This window comes from Mugil cephalus, chromosome 5 (assembly GCF_022458985.1).
Source record: "Mugil cephalus isolate CIBA_MC_2020 chromosome 5, CIBA_Mcephalus_1.1, whole genome shotgun sequence".
Classification (NCBI taxonomy): Eukaryota; Metazoa; Chordata; class Actinopteri; order Mugiliformes; family Mugilidae; genus Mugil; species Mugil cephalus.
The window spans coordinates 24,993,522-25,017,816 of NC_061774.1; the positions used below are offsets into that span (position 1 = coordinate 24,993,522).

The 24,295-nt window shown below is 44.5% G+C and overlaps 1 protein-coding gene across 1 annotated transcript in view; it reads left to right on the forward strand.

Annotated features, from left to right (window-relative positions):
• spata5 (spermatogenesis associated 5) overlaps positions 1–24,295 on the forward strand; it is a 128,016-nt gene that overhangs the window by 91,299 nt on the left and 12,422 nt on the right. Inside the window, exon 16 of the mRNA XM_047585385.1 lies at positions 13,736–13,900. Within this exon, the coding sequence (XP_047441341.1) occupies positions 13,736–13,900 (165 nt within the window). The remainder of the gene's footprint in view (positions 1–13,735; positions 13,901–24,295) is intronic.

The window sequence follows — 24,295 nt, forward strand, 5'->3', positions numbered from 1 at the left end:
TGCTGTAACAGTCTCGTTGACCTACACTCTGACGGCTAATGAGGCTTCTCTTTTTTTTTTATTTCCTCACGGATTGGTAGCAATTAGCATTTGTAGAAGTAGCTGCCAGTGTCGCGTCATGTACACAAGCAGCGCATATAGACGCTCGTGTTGGCTGCGTTTAGGAGATATTTGAGAGCCCTGGCTCCAGAAATGTTGGCGAACCGAGTTTAGAGGTTAGCAACTAATGCGCTAATGTTAGCAACTGTGCTAACGCTGACAGATATCTGGAAAATTACAATTTGCCATCATGATTAGGAGTTTGAACGCTGACTCACTCACTGCCCTGCTACGGGAATGGACCCCATCCTGGCTCTTGTTCGTCTAACGTGGCAACAGGACCTAAATGGTTTTATATATTTTATTTGTAAGAAGTGTGAGTTTCCTTGATGTATTGTTAAAGTTCCTGTTCATAAATTATCCCCATTTATTTCGGCCTCGCCTGTGCAGTGAAGGTGTGCTGGTGATCTTTCTGCCGTTGAAGACAGAAGCCGACTTATTGGCCGCGGCCGGCGGCGTTTTGTTTTCTCGGTGACCGGGTGTCGAGTTCCTGCCTCTGTGTCTTCTCAGCATTGAACCAGCTTTATGTTTTCACAAGCGCCTCAGCGCCGCTTCCACCCGCCTCGCAAGCCCCACCTGTCGTTTTTTTGCCGCCGGGCTCCGAGAGAGAGGCAAAGTTTGGCTGGAACAGCTGGTTGCCCTGGCAACACTTTGTGCCACAGCAGCGGATTGGAACAGGAACTGGCCTATCCATGTCAGTCTGCAGGCAGGATCTGGGCCATGCCTTGTGTTAACAGATTATCTGATTTCCATTCAGACGGCTCGGGTATCGGCCCCACTCCTCCGTTCTCTGGAAAAGCGACCCCGGCCAGCCTCTTTCTGAAAGCCCCCAGAGCCCTCCTCTCTTCTCCCATTTCCTGTCTTAATTACGCACTCCTTTGTGCCGTTGTTTTTTTTTTTTTCTTCCTTCCCTCCTCCTCTCCTGCCTCCCCTTCTTCTCCTCTTGATCCCTCATCCCCTCCCTTCTCACTGTCTGTCTCTCACTCTCTTTTTTTTTTTTTTGTGAAGAGATGAGGACCAAGATTTTGAAGTTTGAAGTCTGTTGCAGGGACTGTCCTTGGCTCCCCCCCCCCCCCCCCCCCCCCCCACCCCCTGCCACCACCACCACCACCTCCCACAACTCAGCTCCCCTTCTCCCTTCCATCGTCTCTCCACCTGAAAGGGAATACTGTGTTTTCGATGCATAAAAGGCTTGGCGCTGTCAACAGGATGAATCCACCAGGGCCCATGGAAAACATACTCAGGGCTGCAGCTACAGTTTCTGAAAGGGAAGAGAGAAGGAGGGGGTGGGGGGGGCTTGGAGGGGAGAGGAGGAAGGTGGATGGGTGAGTGAGGGAGGCAGCTGGAAGGGATTACTGTGCAGTTTCATGGGCAGCACAATTACAAACATACCAAGTGTTAACTTGGCTGTGTAGCATAACACCAACGATGATGCTTTGGCTCTGGAATTGGGACAAGCCTTTTAATTTACTGTTCTGATGTTTTCGGTGTTTGAGTGCGCCGCGCGCGTTTGAAAGGGGGGGTGTTTACGGCCGCGCGTAGCTGCACAAAAAACACTCGGGTCCCGTCGCAGGTAAAATTAAAAGCTCATTGTGGACGAGAGGCATAAAAATGTAAAGGTGTTGTAAACACAATGAGTGTGTAAACCAAGTGGGCACCTCTCCTATGTCAAGAACAGGTTTGTCGCCATCCTGCGCGGGATCTGGTTACCGGGCCAGGGCATTGAGGCGAGACCAAGAGAGGGTGACCTTGTCTGTGGCGAAATCTGACACAGGTTTTCACATGCTGGGTGGGGGATTTTTCTTCCTTCCCCCCTTCTTCCTCCCTCCCTCCCTCCGTCTCTGTCTTGTTATCTCCTGCAGTAGGTGGCTAATTGCTCTGATGTTGTAGATTACATTTAGCGTGCAGCCCTTATTGTGTGCAGTGCAGTCATACGTAAAAGCAGATATGGTTTAACACTCTGATTAATTCTAAGGGAAAGCCACATAATGTGGGGGGAATTAGGTAACTTAGCGAGAGGATGCGGCGCGGATTTTTACATTTGATGCAGATTTTCAGCAGTTTACACCACTAAGGGACAGAGATAAATCATGAACAATCCCTGTGGGAATATGACTTATCTCTGGAAAAAAATAACGCATTGTTTGCTTTGTTTTCTGTTTTTACTTGCAAAAATTGAATACATCGGCCGTGGAAGCGTTAACAACACTCAACAAACTGGCTTCTCTCAGCAAGTGGAACTAATTTCCTTGTCAACAGAGTTTTAGACTCTAGTTTCACTTACAGTTCGAAAATTTGCACAGTTACAACTGTTCCTACAAACTTTCCCTTTCTCTGGATTCACCCATTGGTCTGGTTTAAGATTTTTGCTGTTTCGAGTCTTCCCCCATAAACCAAATAATTTCCATCGTGTTATTAAGAAAGTGAAAATTCGCATGCACCGTGAAAGAATTACGTATAGAGGCGTTTCAGAGGTGGATCTGAGTCCAAGTGACGATAGCTGAAGTTATGCGTGCAGAGGCTCAGCAGCTGGCTCGGTTCCCTCTTAACCATCATGGCGTGTTACAGTGTGACTTTTAAGTCCGTCACAAAGCACCGTTGGAAGAGAAAAAAAAAAAAAAAGAAGCTCCCGACTGGTCACAGGTTAATTCCGTAGCGTGACAATGACCGTGAATACACAACCAGTCATTCACGCAAAGGGAGGAACAACAGCTGGTTTGATCCCCAGCAGAAAAAAAAAAAAAAGAAAAAGAAAAATTGCGTCACTGTGGGATTACGTGAAGAGATAGAGTGAAGAGACACGGAAACAACCCGAATCCACAGAAGAGCCGGAGCCAAAGCTCTGCACAAAAAGAGAACCGGTTTAAAATGAGAAGAGCTGTTGCACTTTGTAGTAATTTAGCTGATAATTAAAAAAGTATGCATGGTATTGTTTGTTTTTTTAACCGTCCTCAACTTTACGAGCACTTTGGTCTAGATATACTAGTTGAATGCTGCAATAAAAGTTGCATTGGAAACTCCAAGTTGTGTTATTACTCCAAACCATCTTGTTTTAAAGCTTTGTGAATGTTAGCCTAACGGCTAATTTACACTACTGTGGGACAGAGTTGTCTGTTGTTGTATTATCTCGGCTATATAGTAAATGAGGCCACTACCTCAATATACTTCAGAGTTTAAAGTAAATAAATAAATTACTCTGATGTCTTTTAGATTCACCAGACACATTAGTGTGTATTTAGATGAAGTATTGATATCGGGCCGGTATCGCAGTACCATCTTTAATCTTTCTCTGTATCGGATCAGAATGGATATCGGTGGTATCGAACATCACTTCCAGACACAGCTATTTGTCTGCTGTAGAGGCCAGCTAACCTTCAACCAACTAACTGGCTGACAACAAGCTAATTCAGCAAAGCAAATACTGAAGCCTGTTATCTAACTAACTCCAGTAAAAAGTTTGCTCTGCATTAACAGTTAACACAGATGTTTTAATAGGACTGTGAAGCTTAGCTGACTAGGAATTGTAATGTGAGAAAGACTAAAGTTACTAACATGGTTTTAATAATAAAAAAAAAATTCCCTTTTGTCAGATATCTCTATCAGGGGCGTTTTTACATCTGTATCCCTGCTCATTTCAGCACTGCTTGCTTTGCACAGCTGTGTGTAAAGCTGGATTTATGCTCCAGTCCTGTGCTGTAGCTCTGCGCCGTACGCTAGTGTCTGACCTGCACCTCGTCGGAAATGTTACGTAGGCCACAACAGCTGCCGTTAGGCCGAAATTCCTCGTCCGTGTCTTCTTCCCTCTGCCCTCTACGCTCCTCTCTGGTGCGCTGATTATCTCCAACCTGATCCACTGGACTCCCAGGGCTGAAGCTCAGGGAGCCCGCTGGGCACGTATTAGTGTCTTCGGTTGCGTACCAACAGACTACAACATCGGCTGTGTGTTGATCCAGTGCAGAAGTATAAACCAAGCTTAATATATGATATGGTTATGACGAAGGAAGACAGGGCTGTCTGGCTCGTCGGCGTTGCTAACCCAACCCCCGGGCATTGTCTCGCCCTGCTTTTTGTCTCTCAGTCCGGACAAACCGAAATACGTGGACGCACACTCCATTCTCTCAGGTCAGGATCAGGGTAAACAAGCCCATGTTTAGATTTCACGGAAGGGGAAACCGATCCGTCCGAGTCGGCTCCGTCACTCGGCAACGATCCTGTTTATGTTTTTTGTCTCTGCTTAAGCATTCGCGAGCGGCGGCGCATGCGAGCGCTCAGCTCCGTCTGTCTCGTGTGATGGCGCACACATTGCCTGAGAAGCGGCGGGGGAAGCCGCAGACAGGTTGTTGGTCGGTTAGTGGGGGCAGTGATGACGTCCTCCGTCCTCCGACGCAGGCCCGGGCCCTCATGACGGTGACGGTGTTGTTTTTGTTGATGGTGGCGGCCATAGAGATGATGGAGCTGGAGATAACCGTGATAATGGCGTTGATGGTGAAGTTGGCGATGCTGGTCGTGAAAGTGCTGTTGCGTACTCTGCTGCAATCACGAGACGCAATCCGGGCCTCTGGAGTTCTGCCACTCTTTTCCTTCCACGCTTCTGCAAAGTATTGTTTTTTCTTTTAAAGGCCTGTGAATGGGATTTCTATTTTATAGGTTTCTGATTCAGTTCCTTTTCACTTTTTAGGGAGTAATTGATTTTACGGGAGTAAATTTGCACAGTTTTTCCGGAGGCTCGTTTATCACGATCGAAATCTATCTGATTTGAAACGCTCCACGGTGGACTGTTTTATCTCGCATGCACATTTGCGCTTGTGTTTTCTTTTTCTTTCCTTCCTTTTTTTTTTTCATGCATATTGGATAAAAGCTTTTCCCCCGAATAATAATAAAAAGAAAATTGCTCATGAAACACTGCAATCGATTCAGATGAGCAACAATGTGCAAAAGCAGTGACATAATTGTCCCAAGTCGTCCTCCTCCTTTCTTTTTTCCCCTTTTGTTTTCCACCGCGACGTGCAGAGGACGACAAGGGCTGTCAGAGAAACACAAAGAGCTCGGGGTTGCGTGTTAGGAGCCGCCTGAATGGCACCAGGCCTAACGAGAGCCCGGCAGGGACCCCGAGGTGGGCCTGGCACCTGCAGTCTGTCTCTGGGGGGAAGTGGGGCCTCTGTGTGTGTGTGTGTGTGTGTGTGTGTGTGTGTGTGTGTGTGTGTGTGTGTGTTAGGGAAAAGGATGTGTGAGGTGTGCGGGAGTTTCCGTGTGCCGCTGTATATGCATATGAGTTTCTGCTGCATGCGTGCGTCTCGTTAGGCGGAGCAATCAGGACGTCTGCCAAGAATTCTGTCACCGTTCGGAGATGTAGTGTGATGACTGCGTAGTGAAGCGAACATATCAACCGGCCGGAAAACCACAACACTTTTTCAGATAATGTATGGGAAGCGCAACATCTAATGGTTATAATGACATGTTAGCAATACGACTGACAGCTGATTATCTCTATAGATAACTGATGTGAATCCTTCAAAGGTAAACGTGCATCACATTCCTTAAGTAATTAGCTGGTTTCAGCATGCGAGTGAAATCAATATCAAAGAACTACCAAACGATCAACGGAGGCCAACTTCTGCAGCTACAGTTTCTGAAAGGGACTTCTTCTGTCTTCTTCTGTCTGGACCAAAGCGTTGAATCGCGAAGACAACAACCGACGGCCGGCTGGTACATATGTTCTAACGTTCATTACTAGCAGGTGGCAGAAATCTATTTTTGCCATTTGAAAAGGGCAAACTGGAATCGCTGCCGTTAGCTGGGATGTAGGGAGTTGTTCTGCGGTTTATTCTAGATGATCATGTAACATGTGAACACACTGGTGACGTTCTTTCTGTCTAAAATGGAAATCAAATCTTTGTCAGAGAGTTTTTCACAAGTTTTTTTTCCTCAGAGGTTCAGAAGCTTTCCATCTTGTTTTTATCCTGAGGTAGTTCTGGTAGAGCTTGGACTAAAGTTTTGGGTCATTATCTCACTGTAGGATGAAGCTCTGACCAACTATAACAGAGGAAACTGATGCTGTTCTAAAACTTTTAACCGGTCGTGTAAATGAAACGAGAAGAATCTTCACTGGGCTTTTTTCACTATTCTGTGATTGATCAGAAATCGGAAGTGGCCGTGGTCAATGTGGAACATGAAAAAAGCCACTCCCAGACGCTAATATTCGCTAATAGTGACCGCTAACCTCCACTGGGTAAAGATAGGCATACAATGTGTGGGTGTGTGCTGAATGAAGCCACCATCCAGCGTAAAAGGCCGTCAAAACATCTTACCATCACAAAATAAGAAGAAAAGTGCCTCTCGTCATCCATCTCCCACAATGCTTAGCGCATGTAGCATATGCTGCAGTGTGAGGGTCTTCTTCCCGGAGTTAGCCACTTGAGTTTCTCGTGCACTATAAGTGACCTGGCAGAATGAACTTTCTTCTCCTTGCTCACCTTGAGGACAAGAAAAAAATTCTCGCTTCTTACTCAGTATGTAACAAAGGGGACCAATGGTGACACGATGTGCAAGACACGACGCTAATATTGAAGCTCCAAGTGACGCTAACGGCCCAAAATTGTGATGGTCCTAAAAAGTGGACGTCATAGCTCAGTATAGCTTCATCAGCACATTAACTAGGTAAGTGTAGCCTTTTTACTTTACTTTACTTTTAAAAGATTGAATCTGGATTTTAACTTGATTCTGATCCTTGACGCGGCTTCGGCCAGGCATCCACAAAGTTCTGCAGGAGGAGACGGCGATGAAGGCGACGGTAGCGCTGGAAGCCCGGAGTGATGAATGAGACAAATGAATCTAGTCAGAGGCGCTTGTTGTAGGAAAAACGTCGGTCATTGGTTTGTTTCTGCTGATTTGTCTGTGGCGGCGACTCGACCAGACATTTTCGAGGGTGCCCACAGGCTCTGGGGCAGATTATGGAAACCAGACCTGGCGAGTTTACACCGAACGCAAGGCCCCGTAGAATTAAACTGCGAACTGCGGACAGCTCGCAGGAAACGCCTCTTTGTAAAGCAAACATTCACGTACTTCATGGCAGCCGCCTCAACGCGTTTCTTATTTTGAGCTCCAATGAGTCGACATTTCAACATGGCCTCGGCCTAATTTCCCCTGCTTTTCTTCGCCTTTTTTAAAATTTTACTTTTTCTCTGCCCACCAATCAAAATACAACCTCTGTTTTTGGTCAGTTGCCATTTTTATTTCGGCGGAGGTGTGAGGGTCGGCCATCCTGTGTTGTTTTGACAGATTCGGGGTCTTTATTGCGGCCCCCAGGACAGCTGTAAGGGGTGTGAGGCCCGCGCCTCCCCCGTCCTCACCCTCTACCCCAGACCCAAGAGGAACGGCAACACAGCTGCTGCTACTACTGTCCCCCTCACTTCCCTTCAACTCAGCCCCTTCACCTGGCGCCCATATGATTGTGACCCTCACACACACATACACACACACAAACACACACACACACACACACACACACACACACACCATAAAAGGTAAAAGAGGTGTGACGTCTAATTCTGTAATGACTGTATGTTCAGCTACACCGTGCATGCACACTCCCTCCTACACACATAACACTGGTCTCTCCAGGGTTTAGGGCCTGACTCCCGCTGGGGCCACACATTTTAAAAAATAAATTGTGAGAATTAATGACGTTCTGGGGCTTAAACAAAACACCGAACTGTCGAGGTGTTAAAGGAACATTCTTCTTAAAAGTTACGTCTGTTGAATTCTTGCAAACACCTCGGTGTCATAAAAGGAGATAAAAACTAAAGCAAGCAGTTAAAATTATTTTAACCAACTTCCACCACCTTTAATAGACAATATAAACTTTTAGGAGCAGTTTGTGATTTCTGTTGATGTTGATTAGTCTTCAACAAGGGGTCTGGAAAATCTTTGGTTGATTAGACATTTTGATATAAAGTTTTTAAAACTTTCCCCCTCAACTTTAACATAAAACCGTCATATTTAATAAATGGATAAATGGAGGTCAGAGATACAGGAGCTGTCTCAACAGCGCCACACTAGCCGAGACCTGTCAATCAAAGCCTCCTGTTCACAGAAGGCCCCGCCCCTATCGCTGCTGAGCCAATCATGAGGCCGCATATTACACGTTGACTCCCAGATGCACGCTATGTTCATGTCAGGTATTTTTATGTTTAGGGCAGTTGCACGAACAACCTACTGCTGCACATGTTTGAAATAATATTTGAACCTGTCTATTATTTAAATAGCTTAATATTGAATGCAAAATGATAATAATAATGTATATGTATAAACAGCACAATAGGACACATATAGTAGCTACTTATTCTTTCTGGAAAAAAAAAACATCATTTCAAACAGCATTTGTGCAGACCTTAGTCATCAGTTGTTCTCCACTCCTGAAATTGTATCCGTTCATATGCCTGCATTTAAAACCTAGTTTAAAAACTACATGTATTTGCTTTATGAAAGATTCAGTTCTGGTTCACTGTATTTACACCAGTACAGGTTGCACCACTCTGCCAAAAAAAGAAAAAAGTACTTTTTCCAAAACGGAAAAATTCACTTGTTCAAATGGTTTATACCTCTTTTTAAAACTACTTCCTCCCGGCTGCGTGGAGTACATGGGACAGTAGGGGGTTAACAGCGCCAGAGTTATTTGGTTCTTGGACACAGTGGCCTCGCCTGCCGGATGTAAGTTTGACTCAAGGGCAAAATCCAGAGTGAAAGCCTCTCATGTTTTTGACTGGTTGCCAACTCTTCGCTCTCTCTCACACACATTCTCTCTCTCTCTCTCTCTCCCTCTCTCTCTGATTTACTCTCTCTTTCTCTCCTCTGTGTTCCTCCTCTGATCCTCTCCCACATCAGAATCAGGTCTGACATAAAGCAGGCCCCGGTGTCCCTCTGAAGACGGCGCGGCCACGTCCAAAATTATGTCATCTCTGTGGAGGGATGCGGTGCGCAAAAAAAAAAAATCTTCAATGGGTTATTATAAATCTAGTGTGCGGGATTTGTGAAGTATCTGGAAAACAGAAGAGGCTGATAGCTTGTTTTTGTACCCTGACGCACAGCAGAGCAGCCAAATGAAGCTCTGGGGTGTTCTCGTACACTTTGAGGGTTTGTTACCGCAGTGAGACCGTTCGCTCCAGGAGTTTCGGTGCGGTTTGCAAAATCCAATTTTGGTTTACCTCAAAATAGAGGCACAGATATGAACATCAATATCCTTGTACCAGAAGCTGAATAACAGGATGTATCTGTAATAAGACTACACTCTGAAAGCTGCAACAACTTAAGGTCTTGTGTGCGTAATTTAACTGGTGCAAAGTTGTGCAATGCAGAAAAACATGGGAGATGTTTTGTTTTTGTTAAGCGTTGCACCTAATTTGAAGGTTCTGGTGCGTACCTGGACATGCCAGTGGTTTGACTTTAGTGCGTGAAGTTCGGGCAGTGAATACAGTCGTGCAATAAATGCATGTTGCACGATCGAGTTATAGAGAAAAGCAAACAACGTAAGTTCTGGATACATGTGCATGGGTCTTAAAAATTGACTATTTCTGCATCTGCAGCATAGGACACAACTTCACCGTGCAACATCCCAGGTTTGACCTGCACTTCATCATTAAAAGATAGTTGTTAACCCAAGAATAGCCATCATTTACCTTGAAATTTCCCAATCTGAACTCACGACGTTGACTTCTCTGACCTTTCTGTGAACGTTCGTTTCCCACCGCGCTCTCTTGTGTTTTCTTGTTTAGCGTGTACGGCGCATGAATCCAAGGTGGCCCATCTCCCAGTCGGCATGACTCACTGAGGCTTCTGAGGATTGCGGACTGACAGGTTAAGAAACCGCATACAGCGAATGCCTCCGGACAGGGAACAAAGTCAACTCATGTCTCCTCAGGCAAGACACTCATTCAGCCAGGCGGCCCTGCTAGCATGTTGCACAGTGGAAGGAAGAAAGAGAGAAAGAAAAAAGAAAAACACGCCAACAAAACTAGTTCTTAATAAAAGAGAGATTTCACCAGATGTGCAGGGAACAACTTAGTCATCATGTTCAGTCTCATGAACTTGATGCTTTGATTTGATTTTTCCATTTGATCTGCAGCAGCGTGAGCAACAAAGCAGGTCTGATCTTAATTTAACCGCCGCGTACGCGTACGCCCTGCTTCCACCTAAGAATAAGACACCTGAATTGCGGGGGCGTCCGTTTGTAAACAGTGAGTAGTTCGGAACAGGTCAGATTGAAGCTGGCCAAGAATGTGCTCAGGAGCAACCGTCCAAGAAGAAGATTCCCAGCATTCCTCGGTGGTTAAGGAGAGGTACTGGCCTTCGGAGATAGGAAGTCGTCTGTCATTAGGGGGTAATCACTTCTTGAGGAGCATTGCAATGCCTGGAATGATTACTGTTGTTATCGGCAGTGAAACTTGGCGCAGAGAGAGCGGATGAGTTTAGTTTTTTCCCCCCATTTCTGTCTCCCTGTTTTCTTTCTATCTTTCTTTCTTTCTGTCTTTGTGTGTTTTGATCAGCTTGGCCGATCCGGGGTTCAGGCCCGTTCCGCCGCCCCCGGTGCACACTCACCCAGATTTAGCGGTACGTAAAGGGTTCAGTGTTGACTTAAAGCTAGTTGGTATTTCTCACCTGGGGGCATTTCTAATTACTAATGGCTCGTGTGTAATGATGCTTATCGTGTCAGTGGTGCAACAAGGTGGATGCAATTCGTCATGCAGGCTCGCTGTTGGAGCAGCCGAGAATTTATTCCGCCGGGGTTTTTTTTGTCTTTCGGGGATTTGCCGTCTCCCACGCCACTTATCTGTGTTTGTTTGCGGGATTTTGGTCCTGCAGCCTTTTCAAGAGGGTTGTCCCGGTGCCTCGGCCTGGCTGTTTTTGTCCTCTTCGCCCTGCGCTCCTCCTCCGCTCGCCTTCGGCCCGTTCGAGCCAAGGCTTCAGGTAGAATGATGCCGTTACGAAAGGAGCCCGTCAACGCTTGCCCGACATGCCAAGCCATGCATTTGTCTTTCGGGGTCCCCCTCCCTTACCTCCTCCTCTTACTCCACCACCGCCGCCACCACCACCACCACCTCCCCCGGATCCTTGAGAACAGGAAGTGTATCTTGTTAAGTGATGGATGGGCCCCCTGCTCTTGCTGGGAGGAAAGAAAAAAAAGCCTTTCTTTCCCCTCAGGGCAGTCAGATGAGTTTAGCAGTCTCAAAGCTGAGGGTCTGCTTTTTGGGAGCGCCTTGGAACCCTTGGAGCCCGAGCGCCTGGAAGCCACAGGCACTTCTCCATAATGCGTGCGGGGAGAATTAATGGCCGATCAAGCGGCGAGTGGCCGTGTTTTGTTTTTTTTGTTGTTTTTTTTTGGCACTAGAAAAATTGATCCAAAATTAAAAAGATCAATCAATCAAGGCAGCGTTTACCAGAATTCACATGCGCTTTTACACACACACACACTTTCACACACACGCACATGTTTGTCAGCGCGCGTGTTAGCGACTGTCTGTGTGAGTTATTTAGCCGGAGGTCAGCAGGTTTGTGTTGGCACGGAGCCGCCAGATACTTCCAGGGAGAGCAACTCAGGAAGTGTCCCTGGCACGTCCTCTGCATAATGCAATAAGCTCTGCTGCAACTGGCTCGACCTGATGTGACAAACAAGCACAGACTGAAGTCCCCGCTGCACCCAACCTGCACACAGCCTCGTATCTGCCAGATCCATTAACCTGTAGGAAGAAGTGTAACCAACTTAATTCCACATGTGTTTCTCTCGTCTTCTTCTTTTTTTTAATCATTCCTGTGCCAGTTGCACCGCTTTTACTCCCCAGCCCTCATGACTTCAGTGCTGCCATCCGTCCATCTCCCAGCAGGTCTTCCCAACAAAACACCCTTTTCCCGCTTTGAATAACAGTGACGTTATTCCGCCCTATCCATTTTTATGAGGATAGTTTGTAACTCGCAGCCACCCAGCTATCCATAAACATGTGGAGGAATCCAGAGACCTGAAAAACAACAACACTTCCTCTCATGATCCATCGCTCCCTCTGTTGTGGTTACCTAAGGGTAGCTGCTCGTGTTTGTCTCCAGTTTCCGTCCCCTCGTGGTTGCATACACATATACAGGAAAGGCAACAAATAAAAGGCAGGCAGACTTTCTGTCATGTAGCTGGACTTAAAATGTAACATGGCGCACAAGATCAAACATATACTTTTTTCATTACGGCTGCAGCTCCAAAGCTTATTCTTCACCACAACAGACGCTGCAAACGTTTGACTGCAACTCAACTGTCATGGAGTTTTAAATATTTAAAGTCTCCAGTGAAGTCACATTTTTGGTGTAGTAGCTACTACCAAGTTGTGGCCTCTTTTTAGATCCGGAACCTATTTGTACATGTTCAGAGTTTATTGTTCTTTTTTTTTTTTTTTGGGAAAAACATTACAAGGGTTTCAAGTGTTCACTTTTTGCACCACAGAGGTCGGTTAATGATATGATCCTTGTCAGAGAAAACGGAAGAAAATTGTAAACACATTCGATTTCTTGTCTTGTCTGACGAAAACTTTCGGTTTTAAACGGTGTAACAAAGAACAGGCCGGTTGAGGAAATCATATCTGCTTAGTTTGTTTAATCCTTATCCTTGGGAAGCTGCCACTGGCAAATATTTGTCTCACTTGATAAATGACCTAAAAGATTATTCAATAATCAGACATTATCAAAATATAACACTGTGATTCAGAACTGCTGGGAATTTGTTTCCCTTTTGGAGAGATTGTCCTTTTGTACTCGAAGGACAAACAGGATAAGGCCCTGTAGATGTAGTTTATAGTACGTATCTAAATCCAAGGAGGCTGTTAGGACCAAGAAATTGTGCATGTGGATTAGAAGGAATAGTAGTAAGACTTTAGCAAGGTTGCTGGACACTGGACAAGTCTATTGTCAACTTGCATGGCTTGCATCTTGCAGGGCTCTCCAGCTTTGTTAAGCCAAGGGCCCGTCTACCTCAACAACCCAAAGTTACAAAGTCTTAGCCGACTAAACCGTGACTTCCAGTTTTTTGTTTGTGTCTTCTGATAATCACCGCCGCCATTAAATGCTAATTCACAATTTTCCACCGCTGTTTTTCCGGCCCCTCGGCTCGTCAGACGGGTCACCCGCACCGCAGACTGTCACAGGAGACAGGGCCTGTTTGTCCGTCCGTCTGCGTGTCTGCGTTTGAGAGGCGCCTGCCACTTAACGACGTCTGACAAGCGAGACAGCGACGGCTTCGGGTACTCAAGGACTGTTTTGGGGTCACGGAGATGTGATCTGCAGGAAGAGGAGGGTTTATCAGATAACGTCAACACTGTCTCGGTGCCGACTGCCACAAGTGGAAACCTTCAATTTCACAGTTTGCTTCATAGGCATTTGGTCCGTGGTGGTGCCTGAAGAGGCGTTCACACGATGCATATAGTTCCTATATCAAGTAAAGAGGTCAAATGTCAAAAACCCAAGTTATTGTGTGCTCAGGAAGAGCTGGAATAATTAGTCTCGTCAGTAGGATTTTCAGTCAAAGAAGCACATTTAAACTTGTTTGTGACAGTTTGTGAATTATGGCAGTAAAGCAGCTGTTTTCTGTCTTCTGTCTGTCCCACAGGCTCTGATGCGTCCAGGTCGCCTTGACCGAATCGTCTATGTGCCTCTTCCAGATGCTCCGACCCGACTGGAAATATTCTCCCTCCAGTTCCGTAACATGCCCGTGGCTGATAATGTGTCTCTTGATGACCTGGTGGCTCGGACCGACAAGTATTCTGGAGCCGAGGTGAGCCACGTTTACACAAGGTTCATCGTTTTATATTAGAAAGAGTAATGGTGAGGCTGTAACAGAGTTCTTTCAACGTATCATTCAGTCTGTGACATACACCACCAGTCAAAAGTGAGAAGGTGTGTTCAAATTTTGACTGGTAGTGTACATCTCACTTAATATACATGAAATCAGCTGCACTTAGAATATATTTTCTTTTGCACTGACTCGCGTTGACCATTTAACTGGCATTGTAACCACACAGTTGATCTTTTTTTAGCTGTAGTAGTAGTAGACAATAAAAAGCTTAATTTTGTAACCATTTTCTAACCATTGGTAGGCATACAGTTTGTAATATACACAAATTTGCGATTGTGTGAACACGTTATATACAAATATCTAAGCTGCGTACTTTTTGAGATATAGCGCTTTAGAACAGATGACCATAGCTCGGAAATATACATCATACAGCTTTAGTATTTTTATTGTATGAATCTGTACAAGGGTGAGAACATTTTAATAATGATATGTCAACCGCTATGCTATTAATATAGATTAAAAATTAACGATATTTAATCGCGATTAATCGTGTTTATTAGTGTGAAACCGTTAAAAGCTGAGCCTGTACAGTCCAATAATATGTATTTTCCAGAGTCAAGTGACATTTTTTAATAATTGCAACCAGAAAGAAAGTCAAATAAAATCTGAATAAAATATTACACTTACCAGAAGATAGTTTTGTTCTCCAAAAGTTAAAGATTTGACCTGATTGCGAAAAGTTTATGAATAACAGTTTCACATCCAAATATTCAGGCTTGTTTCTCGCCAGCTCAAGCTGAAAACTAGTTTTTGGATCATAATTAATGTTGAAGAGTTTCATGGAAATGAGCCCAAACTATTCAAAGCGCAGGGCCGTCTTTACTTATTTTTTTATTTTTTTTCCCTACTACGTCTGACTTCCAAAATGAAAAATGGTGCATTGCAGGGTGATGTTACCGTGTTTTTCCATGATGCCTGAGTCATGTCTGTGCTGTGTCACAGAGCGTCCCTCGTGATCTCACGTCGGACGGCGAGTAAACCCACAAGTGCTCCTTTGTGTGACGGATTTGTCTCTCTGGATTTGGCAGCCGCGTGATTCACATTGTCTTGAGAAACTGTGAGAGAGATACTGTCCTCTGGGACATGGATAACGAAGAACTTCTAGGAAATGGAGCTCAGATGTGTCCGTGTCTCTTTACTGATTAATTATGTAGACTTTTAAAGAAATTTTGTTTCTCTGTCTTGTTTTTTTTTCTTAGAAATCCCATTTTTCCTTGACCCTCAGTTCATACTTCACAGTTTCCTGTTTAAATTTAAAATGTACAGTATGTCTTTTCACCCCGCATTATAAATCTCTCCTGCATATTTAGACATCAAGGCTAGCGGACATGATGGAAATGTCACGCTGGTCTTTTGACAGGACTCGGAAAACAACCGTGTTTAAGAGGCTCAGATGCTGGCATGCCTCGCTAGGCCATGAAAAAAGAAAAAACATATTTCACTTTTGTCACAGTCATGCTTTCTGTGTCTGACGTGTCCATGAACAAGGCTGTGAAAAGAAGAACTGTGACCATCGCTGAGATCAGATTTTAGATTTGTACACTTTTATCCACCAAATTAGACAAATGCCGGACATATTAACTGAAACTTCACACACTGATCTTCCCACGTGTTTGAAGTCGGGGTCAAACCTGGCGTGTCAAATGGCTCGTTACACAGAAACATCCAAGGAGTCATGCTCTAAAACTTTGAGGAAAAAGGGGCAGGCACAAAGTAGGAGAGTCCTGAAGAGAACTAGGAGAAAACTAGGAAGTCGTCAGTATAGCTGGATATGGAGTCAACATGCTGGTAGTTGTTATGTAACTGATCCTTTAGCACCGCTTTCACCAGACCCACCATGGTAGTTTTTGAACTGACAGCTTCAAATGTAGAAGCATGAAAAAAAAATAAAAATTTGTTCTCGTAGCTTGTTCTTGATGCTTCAACCTGAGAAGAACTTTTTTCTCCTGTGATGTCCACCAACTTTGCTGTGTTCAGTGTCAGTGGACACAGTTAACCCTTTAAAACCAAACAGATTACCGGCAGTCCGTTAAATCACGTGATTTTTGAATTACCGTAACTCACAATGGTTTGGTTGTGTGGCTGAACACTGGGAACTTGTGTTTTTGTCTGGAAGACCTTCGTGACATCTCAAGGGTACAACTAACTTCATTTTTACCAACAAATTCCTCCAAACAACTTTTCTCTTGGGTTGTGATGCGTCGTCATTAACGTAATGGCAGCTTTTTTTCCCCAGAAAGCGCGACTTCCCAGTGTTCAGCCACACTTTGAACTTTGTCCATTGGTTAGTCCATCTGTTTTTGTTTTTTTTTTTATCCACGTGCGGATGTTTAAGGGTTAATGTGTAAAAGTGGAAATGCTAGGGCCCACTCTACGAGCTGGTGCTAATATTCACCGTGTGACCACTAATGTTTCCTGGATAGAGATCGGTGTACTATGCTGAATGAACGTTGAGATCTGATGGCCACGGTCATTGAAACCACTGACCGATATCTAGAAATAATAAGAAAAGTGTCTGTGAAGGTTCTCAGTCATCCAGGTCATGGTAATCCAAAAGGCGTTTAAAGAAAGCCGACTGGACTAAGCATTGTGGCTTCTCCCACTATGCTTAGCAAGTGCGACATTTACTGCAGTGGGAGGGCAATATGAGAACTTCCCTGGAGATCGACACTTGAGCTAGAAGACTGGTTGCTACCATCAAGGAGTGTCATTACTATGGAGGTGCTTGGTCTGGTCTGGTCTAGATGGGTGCTACATGTCCAAGTAACATCTACGCACATACATGCCAGCTTCAAACGTTTCCCAGCAGAACATCGAGTTCAGAAGATGGTCACTGTTATTTACATCTACTGTCCTGGTCATAATGTTGTGGCTGATCGGTGTATATACATATATATGTAATGGTAGACAGCAACCTCAGGCTCTGAAAACCATTTCCTCGTCCTAAAATCAAGTCTGATCAGGACAGTGAGGTGTTTCTGTTTTCTGTTTTGACACGGTGATCCTCTCTGGGGCGGTTTGAGGTTATCTACGGGGCCTCATCGTATCCAGAAACACGCTCTCTCCCTCCTCGTTTCCTAACTCGGCAGCCCCCACCCAAAAATCAGCCTAAAGCATGCGTACACCTGGAGGAGGTATGCAGTAAGAAACCTATCCCGCGCTATCAGGTGTTGGGTCTGACATCGGGGTTTCTGGTGTAGTGTCTCATCTGTGGAATGGAGGTTTTTGCAGTCACTTGCCATCGAGTTCCTCAAACCCCACAAAAATTCAAAGGCATGCCACAGTCGAGCTGATAAGAGTCCACAGGTGTGTGTGTGTGTGTGTGTGTGTATTATATTTAACATACCAGCGCTATAGATCAAATTAGATAAGACGAAACTTTAAACTCCCCTGATCACCGAGGGGAAGTTTGGGAGAAAACAGGATACAGATAACAGAGCAACACAGCGCTGAAGATAATACCGTGTTTACAAGGAACAAGCTCCAAGGGACAAATACAACAAATCGGCAAGTAAATAAACAAGTTAATGTCCAAACACACTGCACGTGTGAGTGACTTTTCTTTAACTTGAAGTTGGACATTGTTTTGACATCAGGGCCCTTTGCACATGCACAGTTTATACTTCTGCATCAATTTGACGCCGTAGCTGTGACCATACGTAGACCTTAACATGCACCTGTAACTACGCCATGATGGGTCCGCTTAGTAGTAGCATGTTTCTGCTTTGGTATTTCAGTTTCAGGATCAATAAAGATGGAACACATAGAGATAAGTTTAACTGACGAGGTTCGGCGATACAAGCATTTGTACGATTCGTCTTCGGCGAGTTTCAGTCGTCATTGTTGAAAGGGAAGCAGGAAGTAGAAGCATAAATGAACCCAACTGGCAAAAAGGACACAGCACCGACTAGTTTTTGGGTGACGTTGTTACAGAACGAGCCAGACTGATGAGCGCACGAGTATAAATGGCTCACACCGGTGTAGGCTACGTACGTAGGTTACGCCATCTATGTCCTGCAGTACTTTAAATGAGCCTTAACACGTAATGTATTGAAGAAGTTTGAAATTTAAACGCTCTTTAATTTGTTTACCGTTATCCCCACACAAACCCTGAAGCGTTTCCTGCAGCAGGAAGACGCCAGTTTTTGCCACCAGATCAGATCTTCATTGTCGACCGCTCCGTCTCTGTGTGACTGAGCCATTACATTCGACTGCTAAACGGTAATGCAGTAGGCAGCCGGGTGAGCTGCATCATCGGTCGGCCGTACGTCAAGCTCCCACTGCCAGGGACCAAACTGGGCGAGGAAAGGGTTGGTGGTGGTGGTGGGGGGGACTCATAGATCAACATTATGATCCTTACCGGAGCTGGAGACCATGAGTCAGGGTCTTGTTTCAGTTTACATATCATGCACATTGTCGCTGTCTCGCACCTTCCTGCTCCTGCTTACTCAGATCGCGCCCTCGTCTCCGAGGCTTCGCAGTCGTGTCACAAATCTTGGACCTGGGAGCTTTAACAATGATTTGGTTCAGGGTTTTTTTTTCTGTTTCTTTATTCTGCTGGTATTCATTGCTACCATGGCTTTTGTTGTGTAAAGTGCAAAGCGGATGTATTGCCTGGTTGCCTTGACGTCTTGAGCTTGTTGGCTGTGTTTACATGGGCTATATTTCTTCAGCCCGACTTATCAGGGATTTTAACTTAACTGTCTACAATAAAATGAGCTCATAAGATATATATGTGTTTACCTGTCCCAATACATCCATGACAATAGAAAAATACTTTTTTTACAGGTACAGGTTTTACAGGTGTCTCAGTTTTATTAACACCCATTGACTGCTTATACAACAATTAGTCGTAACATTATGACCAGCTTCCTAATATGGTGTAGATCTCACTTGTGCAATCAGAGAATGGACATGGGCCTTCTGAGGGTGTCATGTGGTGTCTGGCAACAGGGTGTTGTAAGTGGGGGCCTTTCGGTTCTATGGATTGAAGGGAGGTGGACAGGTCCAAAAGTTTCCCAGTAGAGTTTTGAACTGTCACAAGACGACCAATGACATGTACTGCCCCCGTCAGTGGTTTTCAGTGTTGTGGCTGACTGGTGTACATTCACTAGACGGGGATGAGACGGACCTAGACAGACCCAGACTGCGCAACACGCTTCAGTTTTGGCTTTGTTCATCTTTTCAGACACTTCTTTGGACAACTGGTTGTTTTGAAGCGTGGAGGCCACGCGTGCTTAGAAAGAATGGATTCACTCCAACCAGAGAGAAACAGTGTTGGATCAAACACTGACGTGGTTATTGGCTGCTAGTATTTTCCTGCTCGACGGGTTACGTCACCCTTCTCAATCTGCCTGAAAAGTCAGGTGGTTACGTACTAGCATCTTTGTAGCCATTGATTGAAGCCAAATAAATCAGTTTGGCGCCAATATCTTGTGGTTTTCTGGTGGTTGTTTTTCTTTTCTTGCCGATACACTTGTCTCATTGTTGAAGCATGAGCAGCTTGTGGGACTGCAGAGATAACACAGCAGGTACATTGGGTCCAGTGAGTGTGAAAATACCTGTTGGGAGTTTAAACAGGCTTGACTGATAATTAGCCCTTGTCACTGCACGATGTGTCAAACTGTAGCAGCTACTGCGAGTATTTTCATTTTCTGTTCTATTTAATGCACATCACCATGAACGAGATGCACGAATGGATGCATCCAGCCCAATTCAGAACTCAGTCTGTCTACCTGAAGCTTTGACTTTAATTACATTCTTGGGATTTCAGACTTGTTTGAGAGGAGAAGGGGAGCAGGGTCAAGAGGGGAAGATGGATACAGTTGTTGTCAGCGCAGAGCTAGAAGCTTGTTAAAATCACCTGTCTTCCTACTTGCCCGGAGTGACACCTGGTTTCCCAGCCCTCACCCCCCCCCCACACCCCCCACTAAACCCTCCTCCTCCAACAACACGGCTTTAAACTCGCGCTCAGCCCAGAAAATTGCTCCTGGCTCTGCTTCCCCTCACCTCTGCCATCACTCCCCCAAACAGAAGCAACATTTGATACTGTAATCGCACTGTTGTCACGAAGAAGAAGAAGAAGAAGAAGAAGAAAGGCTTAACTTGCTCCCTGAAAGAAGGTGTGATGCTGCTCCACTTCTCTCTTTTTTTTCATGTTTATGATCAAGCCCTGACAGGAAAAGACCTGGAGGATTTATTGTACCCTGTCAGATGCACCAAGTCGGTTCCAGGCCTTGTTTGTAGTCGTGTTGAAAAGCTGAAGCCCTATCAGATTTCAACACAGAGCTTTTTTAAACAAAATAAAAAAAATTAAAAAAAATAGTAGCTATCAAGACATATCATTTATTGCTGAACGAGTAAAAATGTTTAAATCAGAGCAAGCATTTGTGCTTCTTTAGAGAAGTGGAGTTTTAGATCTAAATCAGCGTTTAATCTCTGCTTTACATTCTCTGGAGAAGTTCAGAATCACTGGGAAATAACCCATTTTGTCTAAAGACCCTATTGTTTAAAGTTCTTGTTCAGATGATACTGTAGCTTAACTCTTTAAAGAAAAAGAAAAAAGTACAGGTCCTGCAGAAAGCATTTTCAGTTTTCCAAGACCTTTGGGAACCAACCATGCCCGCCCCAGCTTTGAATGCATGGATGAGAATGAGGGACATCATGTTCTGTACAGGTTGTTCTATGTCGGCCTGCAGAAAGAATACAGAAGAAACAGAAGATTGGAACTACCTGAAAGGCACTTTCTACCACTAACTGCTAACTACTAACCACTCACCGCTAACATGAAAGCAAGGAAGAGTAATGAGGCCAGGCACAATGACAACTTAAGTTGAATCCCAGACTGGGAATACTGGTTCCTTGACAAATCTTTCGTTCCGATTGTCAGAATTTGTTCTGATTGATGATTTTGTCTTACTCAAAATAAGGAGTGGTTTTAAAAAAAAGTCTTTTCCAAAAACTTAAGCAAATATGTAGTTTGGTGGAAATTAGTGCTGTTGGATCTTCTTTCTTTGGAAATACACAGATAGTTGTATTTGCTTGAAATAGTCTAGAAAATAACTGAATTATTAAAAAGAATAACAGTCACTGATTGCATTGATTTTTACGAAAGGAGAGTGGTTTTAGTAGAGTTTATAACCCAATGCAATTTGACGACAACACAAATATCATACTGCACTTCGCTTGGTGGCTAAACTTCCTCTGAGCTTTTGCTTAAATTTTTGCAAATCTTAATATTGACAGTAAAAGCAGTGCCATGTTTTACAAAGTTTCACCTAAACTCCTACATATGGTAAGATTCAGATCCAAATAAGATCTTGTTCAGTTAACAGTTCAAGTTTTCCTCTGTTTCAACTTTGTTGAAGACATGATTTGGATCTGGCAGGTGTCTGGTTCTCTATGAAAACCAGTGAACCCACTAAATTCCTTGAACTTTGTTTGCTAATAAGAACAAACAGGGTGTTGGTTGGTAACTGTGGACAATGTTTAAAAAAAACTCTGGCTTTATTGGACGCCTTAAGCTACCCCTGTGGTGCTTGATTGACATGTAACCTCCATGAAGTGGAGTGCGAAAACACCACAGAGGTGAGCACTTGGCAGATGTTGACAGGCTGTTGACGAAAAAAAAAAAAAAGAAAAGAAAATCGCGGTAAGTTCAGATACAGAACATTTAGAGGCGACGGCGGCTGACTGGTAGCTCCAATTCCGCTGCGTGCCTTCCCTCGAGATTTCACGGTGCTCTAGCATCCACCTCCGAAGCAGGGGGTCGGTTGTTCAGGCGTTTTAATAAAACCTCAAGGTGCAGCGTTCAGGCGTATCCGAGTATCTTTGTGTTCCCTCGCAGATGCCTTTGACCGGCTGCGACCTCCATGGCGGTGGTTCTTTTTCGCCTTCCAACAGGGGAAGAGCTATTTGGTCCGAGCCCAGGTGTCTGAGATGCTTGGCTGCCATCCATTCAAACTCACTGGCGCAATTGTTTTCTTAGCTCTTTTTTTTTTTTTTTTTCACACCGCCAAGAGCAAGTCTGTTCCAATGCAGGCCGTACAAATGTCAGCGTGACGTCAGGGTGCTGCGTGCGACGCCTAATATCCCTTTTCCACTAGATTACCGAAACTCTTCTGCAAAATCAGCGCGTATTGAGTTTTAATTATTCGATTTGGTTTGATAAAGCCGACGTGCATCTTTGCAGCAGTTAATTGTAAATGATGATTTGTTTTTCTTGTTCAACCGCACATTTAAAAATAGAAGCCTGGGCTGACACGCAGGGTTTGCAGGAGCTTGCTTGCAACAATTAAAAACCATAAAGAGAGTTGGATCACAACTGAGACCTTGTATGACACACACACATGCACACACACACACACATACGTGCACACACCTAGTAAAACCACCCTCACAGGAAGACAAATGGTTTCCTCTTAACACCTGTTGTGGTTGTGGCTGTACCTCCTCTGGCTCGGTGTGTCGTCTCTGATTTATGACCCGGTATTTGTTGTTGCAAAGATTCCTATCACCAAGGACACAGGCGCAAAAAAAAAAAAAAAAAAAAAATGCATCAACAAGAAACGTGTTGCCGTTTGAATAATAGCAACATTACACAATGTACGAAGCTTATGTATGCCATCGAGGGCTGTCGAAGAAAAAAAAAGGGGGAAGGAGAAGAAGGAGGAGGATCTGGGTTCAAATAAACATGTCAGCTTCGGTGGAATGCGTGTCTGACGAGGTCTGAAGTTTGGCAGCGCTTTTCCAAAATATGGTTTAACCCCTAGCGTGTGTGTTCGAGTGCGAGTATGCCAGTTTTATTTTGCTGTGGTGGCTGACCACCACCGCAGTCGTGCTGCCCCTTCAGAGCGACGTAGCTGATATGGAAAAGCCGGTCAACAAAGACCGTGAGAAAAAAAAAAAAAAAAAAAGCCATTCACACCTCTGTACCTCTGTGTGACTGCGAAACGCCTCGCCTCACTTCCTCCCCAGCAAGCCTTTTGGCTCTTGACATTGTGAATGTGTTGTTTTTACTTGACACTGCAGGTTAAATAAAGGTTAAGAAAGAAAACATTTCTCTCACCGCCGCAGCCAGGAGGCCGCTGTGGCTGTCGATAGACCGGCGATCGCGGCGGTTTTGGGGGAAAACGGCTCCAATTGGGCCTAATTTTTTCATTTTATATATAAATCCCTCGCTGTGGTTTTACATGTGCGTGTGCGCGGTGGGCGCCAATTGAATTTTTCCTGGGAAATACGAGCCCCCGAGCGTACCCGACGGGCTGTTTCCTTTGGCCGCGCGAGAAGACAGAAACCTGGGCAGCGAAAGCCAAAAAGGAGAGAGCAAGAGAGCGGAGGGTAGAGGCGTAGAGAGGATGCAGCAGACCAACCTGAAAGCAGCTAATAAAACCAGAAAACCATAGTTGGACTGAGAAGGAAATACACAGTGACAAGGACACACCATTAACTCTGTTTCAATTCATGGAGCCTCTCTCTGGAGTCCACTTGTCTGGCAAATGATCAGAAACTAGAAATAATCCGGCACTTAACCCTCTTTAAAACAGGGGTTTGTTGTTTTTACACTCATGGGCAGATTTTGTTACCGTTGGACGGAGCCACGCTGCTAGCTGTTTCTCTCTTAGTGCTTGGCTAAGTTAGCCAGCTGCTAGTGGTAGCTTCATAGTACAGGAATTAGAAAATCATAAAATGCCACATGGTGACTTTTTTTAGAGTCCAACATATTTATTTGGATCTGGCCCGTCTTCCTGTTGATGGACGTTCTTCCTCTTAAACTCAATATAACATCTGGCTTTAAATTTTAGATTTCAGTGGGGTTTTGTGCAATATTTGTCTGTACATTCAGTTACTGCTATTTTTTATAATAAGTCCTCTTTGGGATTTGCCGAAAATGTCATTTTTTGCTTTCCTTTTTCTGCGCGGGGAGCTGAAACAAATCCGTTTGTCGGTCAAGAGAAATTTAATCTGCAGCTTGTTTTGTTTCGCAGCACAACAAACTGAGTGTATTTAAATTGTGGACTACCGCTCGGAAAAGAAGTGCTCATTTCAAGATGTGGACTTGTTTTCTGATGTTTTATTTTGCTGTCGTCAATTGGTATCCCGAGAACACAATGGTAGATTAATGAGAAAGAAATGTGACACAGTTTTGCTTTATTTGTTTTTTGATCTTTTGATGCATTTATTTGGAAGTGTCTAGTGGATGGAGAGAGGAAGTATTGGGATAAGAGAAGACACAGTAAACTGTAGTTGATTTATATTTATTTTTTAAGAAAACTGTCACAGAAAATATTCAACTTTTGTGCTTACTCTGGGGGT